General features: G+C 38.1%; 1 protein-coding gene across 2 annotated transcripts in view; it reads left to right on the forward strand.

The window, feature by feature from the left end:
• PTPRB (protein tyrosine phosphatase receptor type B) overlaps window positions 1-18,490 on the forward strand; it is a 106,740-nt gene that overhangs the window by 42,103 nt on the left and 46,147 nt on the right. For both annotated transcript variants that reach the window (XM_045553367.1, XM_045553368.1), the window contains 7 exons: window positions 521-799; window positions 1,688-1,945; window positions 3,506-3,769; window positions 5,685-5,951; window positions 7,652-7,912; window positions 12,576-12,842; window positions 16,808-17,071. In XM_045553367.1, the coding sequence (XP_045409323.1) occupies window positions 521-799; window positions 1,688-1,945; window positions 3,506-3,769; window positions 5,685-5,951; window positions 7,652-7,912; window positions 12,576-12,842; window positions 16,808-17,071 (1,860 nt within the window). The remainder of the gene's footprint in view (window positions 1-520; window positions 800-1,687; window positions 1,946-3,505; window positions 3,770-5,684; window positions 5,952-7,651; window positions 7,913-12,575; window positions 12,843-16,807; window positions 17,072-18,490) is intronic.

An 18,490-nucleotide genomic window follows, 5' to 3' on the forward strand; every position in this document is an offset into this window, starting at 1 on the left:
CAAACCTACTTTAGGCTTTTAATCAAATCTGTATCTTTTGTGGGTGTTTAATATCTAAAAACCACCCGAAGTTACGTATACTTGACACCAACAATCCACAACCTTGGAAAAAGTTCAGTACAAATTTCAAATTCTTTTTATTTAAATATTTACATTTTCTATTGAGATTTTCACTATTTATCTAGGCATAGCCTGGATGTTTGTCAATATTTGAAAAGTGTGCTAAACTTGCAAGCTGAAGAAAATATGACCTTGCTTAGACTTCAAGGTCAAAGCAACCTTAACAAAAAAAAATTTATTAGAAAAAGGAATTCATATGGCTAGTAGCTGAGTGGGGTTTTTCTTTTGCAAGTGAAATGGTAGGTTTAGAAGTGAAGCAAAATGCCAATTTGTTTCACAGGTAGCAGATTCTTCAAGTTTTTAAGAAAAATGAATCTGGATTGTAGCAAAATAAGCTTATTTACAAGTTATTTACAAAAGTCTTCAAGCCATGTTCTTTTTCTTCGTATTTGTCTTGCAGATCCTTTACCTCCTGCTAGGTTTGAAGTCAGCAAAGAGAAGACTACTTCAACCAGCTTGCATGTTTGGTGGACTCCTTCTCCTGGAAAAGTCACCTGGTATGAGGTGCAATTATTTGATGATAATAACCAAAAGATACAGGAGGTCCAAATTCAAGAAAGCACTTCATGGAATGAATATACTTTTTTAAATCTCACTGCTGGCAATAAATACAATATTGCCATCACAGCTGTTTCTGGAAGTAAACGTTCCTCTTCAGTTTATACCAATGGATCAACAGGTAAGACCTGTTTATAAATACTTGAGTTTTTAATAGTCTGTAATACTTTTGAAGTTATATTTTATTCCAGAATAGGAGTGAGAATGTCCCCCAGACCAATTAAGTAATTTTTAAAAGGAGGTCATGTGATACAGTAGAAAAACTGGACCAAAAATAAAATGTGTGATCATGTTCCTAACTTGCTCAGTGATTTTGAACAAGTCATGCACGGGACTTCTCTGAACTGACGTTTTCTCCGATTTGAAATAGGTGCTCCCTAATGGCCCTTCAAACTCAAATCCTAGGCAACAGGATTTTCTGCCTCATTTTCTAAGTTTGTGCCATAAAACTGATTTTTAAAACATTTTCTTTCTTTATATATTCTTCTCATAACATCAAGCCATGATGTTTCCCAGATGTCCCTATGTTTGAAACAGGTCTTTGCTTCCTTGATGTGGTGAAAAATAAGTCATCTATTGTGCCCACATACCATGACAGCCACGGCACATTACCACCTCCTTCAATAAGCACATGTCTTTCATAACATTCGCTCTCCCTCATTTTCTCTGTTTTTAATCTCTCCATTTTTCATCTTCTGTAGTTCTTGCCTGTCTCCCTTCTATTTGTTGCTGTGCCATGTTATACTTCATTGGCAAAACTACCTTAATACCTATTAACCGGGGGAGACAGACAAGTCAATGGTGATGTAGCTTTAGCCTGTGGGCTTTGAACAGAGCATTAATCAAGGTTCCAGTGAAATTTTCAGAGTCCTGTTATCCATTATTGCTATTACACAAGTTAATATATAAAGAGAAGCATAAATAAATGTGTGAGTTCTAATTAAATGTGCCTGTGTCTTCTGTAACGAAATTAGGAATGATATTTTGGACATGCATTTTATCCCACCAGTGCCATCTCCAGTGAAAGATATTGGTATTTCCGCAAAAGCCAATTCTCTCCTGATTTCCTGGTCCCATGGCTCTGGGAATGTGGAACGGTACCATGTGATGCTCATGGATAAAGGGACCCTAGTTCACAGCAGTGCTGTGGACAAACACACTACTTCCTATGCTTTTCATGGGCTGACACCTGGCCACCTCTACAATGTCACTATTGCTACCGAGGCTGCAGGGCTACAAAACTACAGGTGGAAACTAGTCAGGACAGGTAAGTTTCCCCTCCCTAGTAGAATAAGAATAAAGCTCAAATCAAGGGAATGTTTAATAAATCAGGCTTATTAAGTTATTTGAATAATGGTAATGTAGGACAAATTAAAATTCACGTAAGTTATGGAAGAGTCTTGATACATTTCTATTTTTATACTGAGAAAAAGAGAGATTCCCTTTTATTCTAAAGTTTAGGCTAGCCCTTGCCAACATTTTGAAATAGGCAAAATTAATTGTTGACATGGTCCCAGCTTCGCTTTTTAGTAGTCCCATCTCCTGGCATTTTGCTTCTGAGAAGCAGTGCCTTAGTGACGTCACTCACAGTAGGCCAGAATTAGTTTCTCAGTGCTATGCATAGACCTACCCCCATGTGACAGTCATTTCCAAAACGCTCTGTCTAACAAAACATGTCCTGGGCCGAAATACCACAGGTCCTATTCTCACAATCTAACCTAAACTGATAAGATAATCTGTGGTAAGTGTTAATGAATAATTCTTACAGGGATTCCTTCACTCAACCAAAATTCATTGAATGTAAGCTATATGCTAGGCATTGCTGATTTAACAACATCCAAAAAAGACAAAGTCTTTGTCCTCATGGAGCTTGCATTCTAGTAGATTCTAATGCTTCTAGCAGGTCTAATGGGTTAATAAGTCCCCTCTCTTGGTGAGTTATCGAATTTTAAGAGGAAATCTAAAATATTTAGTGCCTTAGAAATTACTCTAGTGGGGAGGGTTTCTAAAACTATAAGAGGCAGATGAGAAAGATATTTGAGGACTCCTGTACATTTACACACCTTTTATAACACACCTCAAAGATGTGTAGACATTCCTGACAAAAATGTATTCTTTATCTCAAGAGATATTTATGTATACCAAGAAGCACATTACACTTCTAACTACCTTATACAAGATCAATGAGCTATGCCCATTCTTTTTATGAAGCCTCATTAATTTACATTATGTCATTAGTGAGGCCCCAAACTGCCGCATGGGCAAGAGGTCGAAAAAATATTCACCAAAGGATATTTCCTCTATAATCATTTTCCTTTGATGAAATAGTAACACACCTCTTTATCATGACTTAATATGAAAAATAAAGTATTTTTAGCACATAAAATTTTGTAATCACCGATCTATTGAACAATCTATTTATTATGTACTTGATATTATTAAATGTATAAAGATGAGAAAAAATTAGGCAGATAACAGACCTCTTTGTGCATTGCACTTAAAGAATTTCAGAACTGGAAAGGACCAAGCCTCTTCTGCAAATAAGGGGCACTAGCCTCAGCGATCTGGAGCGAGCTGTCCAGTGTCCCAGCTGACTAATGGCCATATCTGAACCAGAATCCTGGGCTCCCAATGGCCAGGATTAGGATCTTGCCACTACACATACAGCCTTCTTTTGGTTTTATAGGATTATTTTTGCCTCTCCAAGTGGTTGTTTTCTTCTGAACAAGGAATGTGCCTTGCAAAAATTAAAATACAGTGAAAATTTGGCCACAGGATTGGTAAGATATCCTGAATAAAAGTCTCTTTTCCATTCTTTCCTAATTAGCTCCCATGGAAGTCTCAAACCTGAAGGTGACAAATGATGGCAGTTTGACCTCCCTAAAAGTCAAGTGGCAAAGACCTCCTGGAAATGTGGATTCCTACAACATTACCCTGTCTCACCAAGGGACCATCAAGGAATCCAGAATATTAGCATCTCAGGTTACTGAAACTCACTTTAAAGATTTAGCCCCTGGACGACTTTATCAAGTTACCATCAGCTGTGTCTCTGGTGAACTATCTGCTCGGAAGATGGCAGTGGGCAGAACATGTGAGTCTCGGGTACAGAATATTCCTCGGTTGCCCAAATAACTCTCTGACCCATCTTAGAATAAGACAAAATAAGTTGGAAGGAAAACTCCTTTTCTAACCTAGGAAGTAGGGTCTATATGACTGAGGATGTTAGGGGTCCACAGCCCAATATGCAGAGTAACGCAGAGGGTTAATTACATTCATCTCAATTACTTAAGTAAGTGTGTTTGGATTCCTAAATGATCTGCATATTATTTCTGTCCTATGCTTTTTCATGTCACATCACTTAAGTAGCATAAATACATTAGCTTTGATACCAATAAATAAAACATTTCTGATCCATTCTTATAGTGAGGACCAGTAAGCACTTAACCATGTTTTCCATACATTATTTTATTAATTTATGTCACCAAATAATGATCCAGTGTCTTACATGTGTATATTATTGTACTGTGAGCTTTCAGCATTGTTAAAATGGATGAGACATGCTACTTGCCTTTAAGACAGGGTTTATTTACCAAGCTACACCCTGTGAAACCAAATCTGGTCTGTGGTCTGTTTTTGGTTAGCCCCCAAGCTAAGAATTATTTTTGCATTTTTAAAGGGTTACAAAAACAAACAGACAAACAAATAAGTGAACAAGAAAAATATGAGACAGAGACCATATATGGCTTGCAAAGCCTGAAATATTTACTCTCTGGCCCTTCCAGAGAAAGTTTGCTGACCTTACTTTAGAGAGGTTGCATCTTAATCACACAGATGTAGAATATACACACAACAAAAGTAAAAATAGTACATTTTAAGATTCTCATGCTCTACTGATTGAGCTAGCCGGGTGACCACAAAAGTAAAAATAGTACCTTTTAATATTGACTGCATTGATATTTCCATGTATCCAGCACTGAATAAACACTTTACACCCATTATTTCATTGAGTTCTCACAAAAAAAACCATGAGAGATGTCCTGTTATCACCATTGTACAGATAATTCAAAGAGATCAAGTAACTCATCCGTAGTCATCCAGCCCATAAGTGGTGGAGCTAGAATTTAAGCGAGGCTGATTCCACAGCCCTTCTCTGTGCTACTAAAAATCTTGAGAAAGAGCTATATGGTCAGAAAGGAAAGAGAATAAAATTCTCTTTCAGAAGAGCAGTAAAAGCTTAGAGGAAATGGCCTTTAAGTCAGACCTAAAAAAGTGTGAAGTTCTTGGCAAATGAACAGGGAAAAGAAGGAAGGGCATTTGAAGTGGAAGGAATAGTATAAGCAAAGGCACAGAGGCAGAAGAGCCCGGGAGACTTACAGGTCTGCAGAGCATACACCTGGAGGCCGTACAGCTTTCCCAGGGGTAGGGAAGGAGGGAGGGGAAATAGAGTTAAGACTGGAAGGATGTGGGGTCTGAACTTGAAGAGCTACAAATGCAAGCAAAGGACCTGATATTTTACTCTGTAGTTTCTGAGGAGAACTTGCTGTTTTTAAGAAAAAAGAAAATTAATAAGATCAGAGATATATTGCAAGAAGATTTTCAGTTGGAAAAGAAAAACAGGAATGCTTCATGACCACAACATCCAGTGTGTCTTCCAAAAGATGCCACCCTCATTAGGAGCAATTCCAGTACTGTGTCTAGGACTAGAGTGCAATCAATAAAAGACAGCATTCATGTCACTAGATTATTAACAGTGTTACAGAATATCACATTAGTAAATATTACTAAGATATTTTACTAAAATGACTTTAGCATACATTTCTTGAGTGTCAAATGTTTCCAAAATGAAGAAAGAACACTCATTTGCAATCCACAGACATCAGAAGGGGACATAAATGTTTTGAAGTACAGATATCGTGTCTCCTATCTACTGTTGCCCATGAAAAGTAAATTAATGTCCTTACTTTTGGTTTGTAGTATCTCCTTTTTGACATCATTTCACCTTTTAGTTCCAGACAAAGTTGGGAACCTGGAGGCCACCAACGGCTGGATGCGGTCTCTCGTGGTGAACTGGTCGCCCCCTGCTGGAGACTGGGAGCAGTATCGTATCCTGCTCTTCAATGATTCCGTGGTGCTGCTCAACACCACGGTGGCAAAGGAGGAAACGCGCTATGTCCTGGGGGACCTGGGGCTCATACCAGGAAGACAGTATGAGGTAGAAGTCATTGTTGAGAGTGGAAATCTGAAGAGTTCCGAGCGTTGCCAAGGCAGGACAGGTAAGCAAATATGAAGGTGTTAATGACTAATGGAAGCTTAATCTGTTTCCTCTCCCAAGTAACCCAGGCAGCTGCTAATGTCATACCCTGGTGTTCCCTGAATTTGAGATATTACAGACTTGCAGACTAACATAGGGTAGGTAATATTTAATTTGTCAAATTAGAACGTTGAAAATCTACTTCCACTAGCAACTCCATTATTTCATAAAAGAAGGACATTTTAAATATGAAAAGAACAGAAGGATACAATCTGAGAATAAAGGCTAATCCTTCCCACAAAAGAATCTTTTGCTGGTGATCAATATTAGGGAACCATTGCCTTAACCTAATGTTGACTGTGGGGATTTCAGGTACCAAGGAAGGGTGATTAAAGTGGAAAGATATATTTGGATTTTAGGGAAGAGGAGAATGAAGATCCTGAAACATGGATCTTGGTATTCTTGCTGTCACCATTATACTATAATTCCTTAGGCAAGTCACAACTTCTCTAAGCTTGTTTTCTCAACTTTCAAATAAGAGAGTTGCCCTTCCAAGTTTAACATTTCTGTGATAATCCCTATGGTGTGAAATACTCCATTCTTGGAGTATTCTCTCTTAGTCTTGCCTGACAGTAGAGAAATGACTACATTGATTCAATGTTCTTCTTTGAAGAATGTCAAAGAAAAGGATGGAGACACCCCCTTAGCTTGCCAACTGTGTCTTCCAATAACGTTTTCATCTTCTGAATATTAATATCCACTGGATGATGATCAAAGACCTATATCAGCTTAAACCAAGCCAGTTTCAGTATTTCAGAGGACAAGCATCTATGTCCTCTGCAACCTCAAATAACTTGAAAATGTATGATGAAGGGGACAGCAGGGACTGTCAGCATGTTGGCATAATTCTCAGGAGAATTTTCTTAAATTGCACCTCCAGTTTACCTTATTTGAGTAACTTGAAGTAGTCTTTGTCATAAATAATCAAATTGTTTTTACATACTGAAGAAGGAAGTTGCAGAGTTAGGGACTCAATTAGGATGGAATTATAAACAATGTCTTTGATGCAAAAATCACCATAAAATTTTATACACTTGATTGTTTCATAATTGGTTTCCCTGTTATTTTACAGGATCAACCCTTTGCTCTTAACAATATTGCCTAGAAATTGCAATAATAAAGCCTTTTAAAGAAATGGGAGCAATTTTGATTCTTTAGATAAGAGGGGTCCTTAATCAGATGCTGTTTTTCCTTACCAACCACCTCTCCCTCTCATGAACACATCAATGTTTCTGCCTCAGAAACAAAAGAGAGATGCACGTGGTCTTTCCAAGCTATGGGGATAAAAAATACTTCTAACTCCACCTAAATACTCACACATAGCCTTTTCTTTGTGGTTTTGTGGATGTTGAGATGAGATTAAATATTTTTTGTGTGACAATTCATATGAAGAGATAAACTCTAATAAAGTATTATGTGGTCAAAGATACATGATGCCTTCCAGTAAGGTGTTTTCCAATAGTATTCTTTTGGATCCTTATTTCTGGTTATGGTACATGAACAAAATTTTTTTGTGACAAGCGTTTTTGTTTTAATCTTCATAAGCACTGATAAATGTTGAATCGGAACACCCTTGAGGATGGAGGAGAAGAGCCCTCGAAAGAATACTCGGTGAGTGTGTCTGAGTCCATCAGTGACCCACATCTCCATTGCTTTCCTCAGTTCCCCTGGCTGTCCCCCAGCTCCGTGTCAAGCATGCCAATGAAACCTCACTGGGCATCATGTGGCAGACCCCTGTAACAGAATGGGAGAAATACACCATTTCACTAGCTGACAGAGACCTCTTACTCATCCACAAGCCGCTCTCCAAAGAGGCCAAAGAATTCACTTTTACCGACCTGGTGCCTGGACGAAAATACAAGGCTACAGTCACCACTATTAGTGGAGACTTAAAAAATTCCTCTTCCGTAAAAGGCAGAACAGGTAATAATGTGTATGCATTTCAGATTTTAAAGTGTTCTGTCTGCTGAATTATTTAACATGCAATTCACAAATATTCATTAAATGCCTATTATGTCCTGGGCATGGTTTTATGGGTTCTTTCTGTTGTGTTTGTTTTCTATTTTACTAATTTCAGCTATCTTTATTAGTTCCTTCTTTTTACTTTGCTTGGGTTTATTTGGCTAAACTTGAAACAGAGTAAAGAACAACGCTTCCAAGGAGTTTTGCTGCCAGGGAGAGCAGAGAAATAGGGCAGCATCTAGAAGAGGAAGTACAGTTGAAAGGAGGATTGCTTTTTAAGGATAAAAGAAATAAGAGCATATTTTATGCTGATGGGAATGATCTAGAAGACAGGGGAATGGTGATGATGTAAAGAGAGGGAAGAAATACCGCAGTTATTCTTTGAGTAGGAAAGAGGTATTTGGATCTAGAGCACACGTGAAGGAACTGGCTTTAGAAAGGAGCACAGGTAATCGCACTTGAATGTCAGTTAGGAAGGAAGATATGGGTGAGATGCCAGGGGGTAGGAAGATGTATCGGTGGGCAGTTGTCTTCTAATTGCTCTCATTTTCTCAGTGAAATAGGAAGCAAAGATTCCTTTCTTCAATTTATATACTATTGTTGTCTTGTATTTTGTTTCTCTCTCCTTTTTTAGCCCCATAAAAAAAATGGAATTATTGTTTTATACAGTCAACATCTGTTTAGATGTACCTACCAATTTACCATCTTTTCCCCCATTACTTTCCTTCATCCTGGAGAACACTCTTCAAATTTCTTTCTTGAAAGTTTCTAGGGACAAACCCTCTCCACTTTTGCTTTTTATGGGCATGTTTCTATTTATATTTAGAAACAGAGACTCTAAATATAATATATGTTGCCCAGGCTGGCCTCAAATTTCTGGGTTCAAGCGATCCTCCTGCCTCAGCCTCCCGAATAGCTAGGACTACAGGCACATGCCACCATGCCTAGCTAGACATGTCTTTATATAGCTTTCAGTCTTGCAAGATGTTTTCCTTGGGTTTCAATTCTACGTTGGAAGTTATTTTCTCTCAGCACATTGAAGATATTATTCTAGTTTTCCTGGCATTTATTGTTGCTGTTGAAATTTCAGCTGTCAGCCTAATTTTTATTTCTCTCTGAGTAATCTGTCTGCTTACTATAACTACTTTTAAGATCCACTCTTTGTCTGTGGTATTCAGTTATTTCACAATAATGATCTAGATGTAGGTGTCTTTTTGTTTATCCTGCTTGAGATTCATTGGGATTTCCCTACTTTCAGATTAGTATCTTTCAATAATCCTGCAAATTCTCAGCTATTAACTCTCCAATATTGCCTCTTTTTTTTTCTTTCTATTTTTAGTAGAGATGGGGTCTCACTCTTGCTCAGGCTGGTCTCAAACTCCTGACCTCAAGCGATCCTCCCTCCTCGGCCTCCCAGAGTGCTGTGATTACAGGCATAAACCACTGTCCCCAGCTCCAATATCACCTCTTGCCTCTTCTCTATTTCCCCTCTGTCTCCTTCTGGTATTCTAGAACACATACATACACGTGTGTTTATATTTCACAATTTTCATGTATTTGCTGTCTGGACTGCAGTCTTGATAATTTCCTCATCTCTTTAAGTTCATTAATTCTTTCTTTGGCTCTGTCTAATCTATTTCTAAATCTACCCATTGAGTTTTAACTTTTAATTATTACATATTTCCCTTTTAAACATTCTTTGGCTCTCTTTCAAATCTATGTTATGCTCTGCTAGTATTTAGTTATATTTTCATTTCCCTCTTTTATTGCTATATGCAAATTAACAATGTTTATTTTTCATTCTAAATCTGATAATTACAATATATGAAATCTTCAGGAGTTAGATCCTTTTGTCTATTGATTTTCCTGCCTTTTGCTTATAATGTTTTATTTCCTTAAATGTTTGTGATTTCTTTTACTGTAAGCTCATATTCCCTAGAATTTTATTCTGTGGGAATTCTTTAAGGCCTTGTTTGAAGGTGCATTTCAGAAAGAATTTTTCATTTGATTCTTTCAGGTGCACAGGACTACTATCAAACCAGACCTACTTTAATTTAAATTATCTAAATTATGAACCTAAGGTTTTTATGATCACTCAGGTTTTATGAATTCTGATTGCAAACACATAGAAGCTATCTTAAGATTAGGAATGCTCAGAGGAAATTTTTTTCTCCACTCACTACTAAAGAGGCTAGGGTGATATGGGGAGTAGAGAGGGAATATTTATTTAATTTACACTTAGAATGTAGCCTTTTAGGATCCAGTGTCATGCAGGGTCACCTGTGAGCTTCTTCAGTCTATAAAAGTCCTACACTTTACCTCCTCTCTCTGAGATCCTGCAATACCATAAAATTGAAGCTTAAATTTATGTTTGAAAGATGCTGTCAAGACGACAGTTTGCTTCAGTGATCCAGTTACCTCTGTGGCACCTAGTTTTGGCCTCTGAGAATTTCTTACATTCTTGACAACTTACTGATTCATTTACATTTTTACATTTTATTCAACATGTGTAGTTGTGTTTATTGGAGGGATTTTTTTGGTATCTTGCTCATCATACTGCCAGAGTGGAAGTCCAAGGCATTGTTTTAGACTATGATCATTTTCATCATCCCTACCACCCATATTGCTGGGTCATATGGTAAGTGTATGTTTAACTTTGTAAGAAACTGTCAGGCTGTTTTCCAAAGTGGTTGTAAAATTTTACATTCCCACCAATATAAGAGATTTCCGTTTTCTCCACATCCTCAGCAGCATGGTGTTGTCAGTTTGTTTGTTTTATAATTTAGCCACTCTAATTGCTGTGGTATCTCATGTGGCTTTAATTTGCCTTTTCCTAATGTCTAATGGTCTTGAGAATCCTTTCAAATGCTTATTTCCATACATTTATCTTCTTTGGAGAGGTTTGTGTTCAAATATCCTGCCCATTTTTAAAATAGGGTTGTTTGTTTTCTTATCATTAAGTTTGAGAGTTCTTTCTTCTACAGACAAGTCTTTTGTCCAAAATGTGTGAGGAAAATGTTTTCTCCCAGTCTGTGGCTTGTCTTTTCACTATATTGTTAGTGTATTTTGCTGATCATGGCTTTGTAATTCTGATGTCCAATTTATCAATTTTTTTCTTTCATAGATTATGCTATTGGTGTCATATCTAAAAAAAATCTTTGCCTAACACAAAGTCACAAAGATTTTCTCCTAGAAGTTTTATAGCTTTAGGTTTTAAATGTTGGTGTGTAATCCATTTTGAGTTAACTTTTATATATAGTATAAAATATGAGTCAAGGTTTATTTCTTTGCATATAGATATCTAATAATTTCAGCCCTATTTCTTGAAAAGACTATCCTTTCTCCACTAAATTGCCTTTGCATTTCTAAAAAATCAACTGGCTATATATTTGTTGGTCTATTTCTTGGCTCTCAATTCTTTTCCATCAATCTACGTGTCTGTATCCTTTGCCAGGATCACAGTGACCTGATTATTGTAGATTACTATTTTTTAGTAAAATCAGATGATGTTAGTCCTCCAACTTTGTTCTTTTTCAAAATTGTTTTCGCCATTGTAGATGCTTTGCTTCCCATATAAAGTTTAGAATTAGAATTCTAAATTTCTAACTTTAGAATTTAGAATCCTAAATCTTCTGATCCATGTATAGTAGCATTTTTTAATGAATATGTTTGTATCATAACCCAAAAGGCAGGGAACTTTAAGAAGAGGAGTGCCAAGTTTCCAATCCCTTTGATTATCCTAATTCAGGAAAGAGGCACAAAGAAGAATATATGTTGACCAAGTATCAACTTCAAGATTTGTGTATAAGATTTGTTAAAGGATAGGTTGGAAGTCACAATCATTGCTAATCAAGAAAAGGGCACAAGCTTAGGAGTTAGACAGATCTTTGGACCCCAGGTTGACTATTTGTTAGCACTATGATACAGGCTCAATTACTTACATTTTGTGATCTTTGGTTTCTTCATTAAAAAAGGGAAAAATGAAATCAGCTTTATAGTTTTGAATAAGTATCAAATAATATAACTTCTATAAAGTATACTGCCCATAATTGCCACTTAGCAGGGATTCAATAGTTATCCTTGTCATTATTATTATTTTTATATATGACAATATAATTTATATTATTATAGCATTTTCATGTATTATAATAATGGCCCTTTTCAGAATGTGCCCATAAAGAACTAACCAGTTTGCCAGACCATAACCTAATTATAATATTGAAGGAACTTCCCAGTACCACCCCATAACAACCATTGGCTCAAGTAGATCACATGGCTTTATGTTCTCATGGGGCAAAGACAGAGAAAATCATATTATCTTCAAAAACACAGCCTTCATTACTTAAAATTTAAATTCAAAACTACTGATTAACCATGCATCATTTATCCTTGGATCCTAAATAATTTTGATTTCCCATATAAGCAGCTTTTTAAAAGTAGTAGAGCCTCTGTAGGGGAGTAGTTCTCCATATGCCACAGGAAATAGAACTGAGAGTCTACAGAGACAACAAAAAAATTATTTTGGGCACTTTCAAGTCTGTCTCCATTTTTTGACTCATTTTTCTTACACTTCCTTAGGGTGACTAAGTGTCATTTGTTTTGTCTTCTGTCTACTGTGTTTTAGTGCCTGCCCAAGTTACTGGCTTGCATGTGGCCAACCAAGGGATGACCAGTAGTCTGTTTACTAACTGGACCCAGGCACTGGGAGATGTAGAATTTTACCAAGTCTTACTGATCCATGAAAATGTGGTCATCAAAAATGAAAGTGTTTCCAGTGAGACCAGCAGATACAGCTTCCACTCCCTCAAATCGGGCAGCCTCTACTCGGTGGTGGTGACAACAGTGAGTGGAGGGATCTCTTCTCGACAAGTGGTGGTGGAGGGACGAACAGGTAAGAAGTGGAGATGTATGTATCTATTCTATGACTTACAGGCATCTTAGTACCTAGGATCCCCAAACAGAACATTCTAGAATTTTTTTTAAAATAGCCTAAAAACAAACTCATCTCTGGCCTTCCTAAAAGCTAAGTTTCAATACCGTCTGGAAAAAAAGTACATGGAATGGAAATTGGGTGATGAATGAGGGCAGGAGAGAACAAATCCTGAATTTTCTAAAATCTCCAATAAACATGTCAGAACTCCTAGGAAAACCTTTGCAAAGACATAATAGTCACTTGATGCCTAAGCTTATCCTCTCATTCAGTTGATTACCTTTGAAATGTTTATGTCCCAGTTAAGGTAAACAAGTAATGAATTTGAAAAACAAAACAAAACTCTCAAAGTATCTTTCACTCTCTTTCATATTCTTGCCTTTCAAGACATAGAAAGAAAATGATTTCCAATTTATGTGGTTAGAAGTTGAGGTAATATAATTCTCAAATCACATATGCCTTCATAAGCAATCTTAAACAAGTGCTTAATACTATCTGCCACCTAAACAATGTTCCTTGACCTTAAGAGCTCCCTGTCAAATAGGGCAGAAAGCTAAGTAAACAAATGTCATTATGGTAATGTGTGTCAGAGAGCCATAGCACCAAAGAAGGAATTGTAATTTTCTTCACAATGGAATGAAAGAGCATAAAATTAAAATATATATTATATATAAAATTTATGTTCCAATTCCTTAGAAAGAAAAAAAAATCGCATAAACCCAATAGAAGCTTTGATATTTATTAGTGAACTCAGAGTCAGGTTGGTGACCTTGCCTACATAATTTTATAAAATTATTCTAAGTTGGATTTCAGGCTTCTCCTTCTACCTCTCCAACGCTCAGATTCTGAGTATCAGCTGCAGGCATCATAAATGTATCTCTTTCTAAAATCATGAGTCTCACCTACTTAATAAGCCCAAGGAACATTAACTTCATTAACTCTCCCAGAAGAGCAACTAAGTCACTGAAAAGATGTTTCATAGTCCTGGTAGAAATTCACTGATGTATGCCCATTTCCCTCATTCTATGTCAGCTAACACTGTCATCTGCAACTTTCTTCCTGATGACTTCATTCTTCTCTTTCAATGGTTCTTGGCACCATCCAACAATGTAGCATTGCTGAGGATGGGGGTGATGAAAATCTTAGCTTGGAAATCAGGAAGGCCAGATTCTGGTCCTAGTTCTTACATTCATTTATTTCTCTAAGCCTCCAATTTTTAATCCATATGTGGTAATTCATTCCTACCCTGTGCGTCAGAGTAGAGAAGGAGAAATAACAAGAAAGTTGAGGAGAGGAGTTGAGGAGGACCTTGCATTCATTTCCCAGTGAGTTGCAGCTATATCAGTCAAGTTAGACTGACTTATTTCCTGCTTACACAACTTTACAATGTGGGTATTCCTGATTGGATGACTCGATTGGTTGGTTTTTCTGCAAGCAGCAATTCAGGGATCCTGTCTCCTATCATCTATGGCTCTTCCTTCCTCTAGGTCCTCAGAGCTCTCTCCATTTCTCTGGAGAATGGAGGGGCATGGTGCAGATTACCAAACCTGGAAGTAGAATCATCACTTCCACCAACATTCCTCTGGCCAGAACTCAGTTACGTGGCTACATCTAACTGCAGGGAAGCCTGAGAAATACAGTCTAGCTTTGTGTCGGGAGGAAAGGAAATGGTTGGTGAACAACTAGTCATATTTTGGTAATGTGTGTCAGAGAGCCATAGCACCAAAGAAGGAAATGTAATTTTCTACATAATGCAATGAAAGAACACAAAATTAAAATATATATTATACATAAAATTCTCATTTTAAAATATCACAAGGGCTGTCCAACTTATTGTGTTATACCAACACAGTAAAGTGTATGATATCACCTGAAATGAGTGGCCATTTGAAATAAGTGGAACTCATAATTATTTTTATACCTTTATTTTAGTTATAACAGAGGTATCGGTATTTGACCTGTATTATATAATAGAAGCATTCAAAAAAGGGGCAAGAAATTCTTTGAAGGATTATCATAAAGTTGTGAGGAGCACACAAAATATGAATACATATAAGCATGAGTTATTGTACTCAAACATATTAAGAGTGCACATTATCATGAGGAAGGAGAGGAATGGGATACTACTGTAGCAGTACAACAACTAGGGATTTTGAAAGGTACCCAGATTGGTAAATTTGGTACACAGTAAATTGTAAATAATTCAGTGGCTAAGGACTTTATAATCATTACTATCTTCTCAAATTGCTGAAATAGGTCAATACTGAAATAATTTTGAAAGACTTTCTTTTATTTTACTTATGTTTCCACAGAGTAGAAACATATGGAACTAAACCCTCCCAGCCTAGATAAGGTGGAATAATATTTAAAATTGAAGCTATCAGATATGCTTAACAAATCTAATTCTAATCTGAAAACATGCTCATTCTAAAAGAAAAACAAGCCAATTTTGTACCTATTTTTCTTAAATGTGTGAATCATACTTTTGGCAAAACTCAGGATCATTGTATCTTTTCTAGTAAAATGTTAGAAGTTGTAAGTATTTCCAGCAGTTTTAAAAAACAAGCAGAAAAAGTTGCTTTTGAGATCAACCAAAGGACATATGGATGGTTGGATGGAGGGAGGGAAGAAGGAAGGAAGGAAGGAAGGAAGGAAGGAAGGAAGGAAGGAAGGAAGGAAGGAAGGAAGGAAGGAAGGAAGGAAGGAAAGGAAGGGAATATACTCATACATAAATCTTATTGCTAAAAGTTCAACTTTATATCTAAAAAATGTCCATATATGTGGATCAGCGTTTGTTCAGTTGAGTGTTGTTCATAATTTTTGGTGATGAGTAAGTGCTTTTAAGTGTGAGGGAGACTCTGGAGCTTAACTCACAAAGTCAGAGCATATTAGATTAGAAGGATTGTCATTAGTCATCCAGCCAAATTCTATCCATTACATGTGATGTACTAATATTGACAATTATATGAAACTATTTAGCTAAGTTAATCAACTAAGGATGAAAACAGTACTGAAGTTCATATCTACTTGGCACTTTCTTCCTTTATTCACTAATGGCAGTACTATTTACTAGGCACTTATTTCTGAAATATGGTACAACTTAGACTCAATACTACAATACTAATTTGCTAACGATCCTCCTGGCCTGGGAACTCCTTAAAGGCATCCATGCCCTTTCCATTTTTGCGTACCTGGCAAAGAGCAGGTTCTCAGTAAATATCTGTGGCACTAAACCCCAACTGACACAAGGAAATGGTTATGCTTGACATCAGAAAGGCCGTTACCACCATAATAGCGCTCTCTGCCCGCAGTTGGTCCAGTTTCCAGACTTCTTGCTTCCAGGACAGGTTTTTAGAGTTATTTCTTGCCACTAGAGGGCAGGAAATGCTTTGCAAAGGGAAAACACAGTCCCTCCAGTTGTGTCAGCTATTAGACTCCCCAGGAATGAACTGCATGAAGATTGAAGCTGTCCTGAAGTCTAAGCTGAAGTCTAAGATCTTTAGAAAAGCTTTCACATTCTTCACCTTCCCCTCAACCATCCTTGCTTTACTGGTGAGCTTGGTTCGAGTTGATTCATTGGGATTGTTAGGTTTGTTCCGTTTCCTGCCGGGAACCTCCGGACACCTTCTCGTAAAAATGCGTCCCCTGAAGGCACTTTACAAACAGCAACCCCATAAAAGCGCGGCAGCGGCATGCTTGTATCTATGAGGCATCCATCCTAAAGGCGCCTTGCGTTTTTATTCTGGTTAGCCTCCTGGCGTAAGAACGCTCAGCTTCCAGAGGCTAAAGTGAAATCCCCTCGCTTCTTTGACCTCTTCCGTAATCAGCTTAGCTCTCCGGAGTCCACAGATTTTGTTGGCCACGACAGATGACGCAAACCGTTGACTGCCTGTCTTTTTAAAATTTCTCCCCCGTGACACCCACAGTCCCGTCCGGCGTGAGCGGAGTAACGGTGAACAACTCGGGCCGCAACGACTACCTCAGCGTTTCCTGGCTGCCGGCGCCCGGCGACGTGGACAGCTACGTGGTGACGCTCTCTCATGACAGCAGGGTGGTCCAGTCCCTCATCATCGCCAAGTCTGTCAGCGAGTGTTCCTTCAGCTCCCTCACCCCAGGCCGCCTCTACAACGTGACCATAAGTACAAGGAGCGGCAAGTATGAAAACCATTCCTTCAGCCAAGAGCGGACAGGTAAAGACGCGTGAAGGTGCAGGGCCCCGTAAGAACCGATGAGCACGTTAGGGTTAGGGGTAGGGGTAGGGTTAGGGGTAGGGGTAGGGGTAGGGGTAGGGGTAGGGTTAGAGGTAGGGGTAGGGGTAGGGGTAGGGTAGGGGTAGGGTTAGGGTTAGGGTTAGGGGTAGGGGTAGGGGTAGGGTAGGGGTAGGGTTAGAGGTAGGGGTAGGGTTAGGGGTAGGGGTAGGGGTAGGGGGTAGGGGTAGGGTTAGGGGTAGGGTAGGGGTAGGGTTAGAGGTAGGGGTAGGGTTAGGGGTAGGGTTAGGGGTAGGGGTAGGGGTAGGGGTAGGGGTAGGGGTAGGGGTAGGGGTAGGGGTAGGGTTAGGGACATCACAGAGCTGTAAACATTCTGCGGTGACAGGATGGGAGGCAGTTGAGATCACAAAACTGTTATTAGTCTTCATATTTTGACCCAAGGAAGTCTTTATGGGAGCAAATGTTACCTTTGGAGTAAGAATAACATAGCTTTTGTGGCCAAAATTCATATCATGTGCAAACAGCGTAAAAACGTATTTCTGTTTAGGGAGCACTTTTTGCTTAGTAGTGCCTGGCTTTCCATATGTAAGCTAGCTAACCCCTATAAAGTCTTGAGTGAGGTAGTCATTGTTATTATTCCAGATCAGGAAGCTAAAGATTAGGGAGGTTAAGTAACTTGTTCAACTGTTTACCTTGTTAAACAGCCAGTAAGTTTCAGATCCCGGATTTAAACCCAGTTCTAAATGACTCCAGAGCCTATGAAGCTCTCTGTCCTGAAATCCTTCCTGAAATATCTGTTAGTCAAATCACTGTTCATCCTTTTTGACACAAGTTGAAAATGTGAACCTTTATAGTTCTGGGACTAGGGAGCAAAAATCTTAGCAAAGGAAGTCAACCTGAGGTCTGCAATGTGCTGAAAAGAACTAAATTTAGACAGTTACCATATTCCCAGTGTATTTATGCTTTCTGGGGTTTACATCTGAGATTTCTGCTTAAGATTGGCATTAATAGGTTGTCAAATCTTTCCTACTAAGCTATGGATTGAGTTTTGCATTTGAAAATGTCAGTTTTTCCAGGAGGATCTGGGACAATTGACATCACCCTAATACCTAGCACAGGCCCTGGGGCCTATCAGGCACTCAAATATTTGGTGAATGAATAATCGGAAATCACTTAGATAAGGGGTTTTTACCTAGTGATTTATGGGTGGACTTCAGGAATGTAGTGACCCTGGAAATTGTCCATGAAATTTTTGAGAATAGGAAAGGTATGTGCATTTCTTTGAAAAGAGAGAATCCAAGGCTTTTAGCACATTCTCATTGTTTCTGTGACCCCAAAATGGTTAAGAACCGCTTATGATGGCTTGCATTGTTACAGAATGCTAGCATTGAAAGGATCCTT

This window comes from Lemur catta, chromosome 6 (assembly GCF_020740605.2).
Source record: "Lemur catta isolate mLemCat1 chromosome 6, mLemCat1.pri, whole genome shotgun sequence".
Lineage (NCBI taxonomy): Eukaryota > Metazoa > Chordata > Mammalia > Primates > Lemuridae > Lemur > Lemur catta.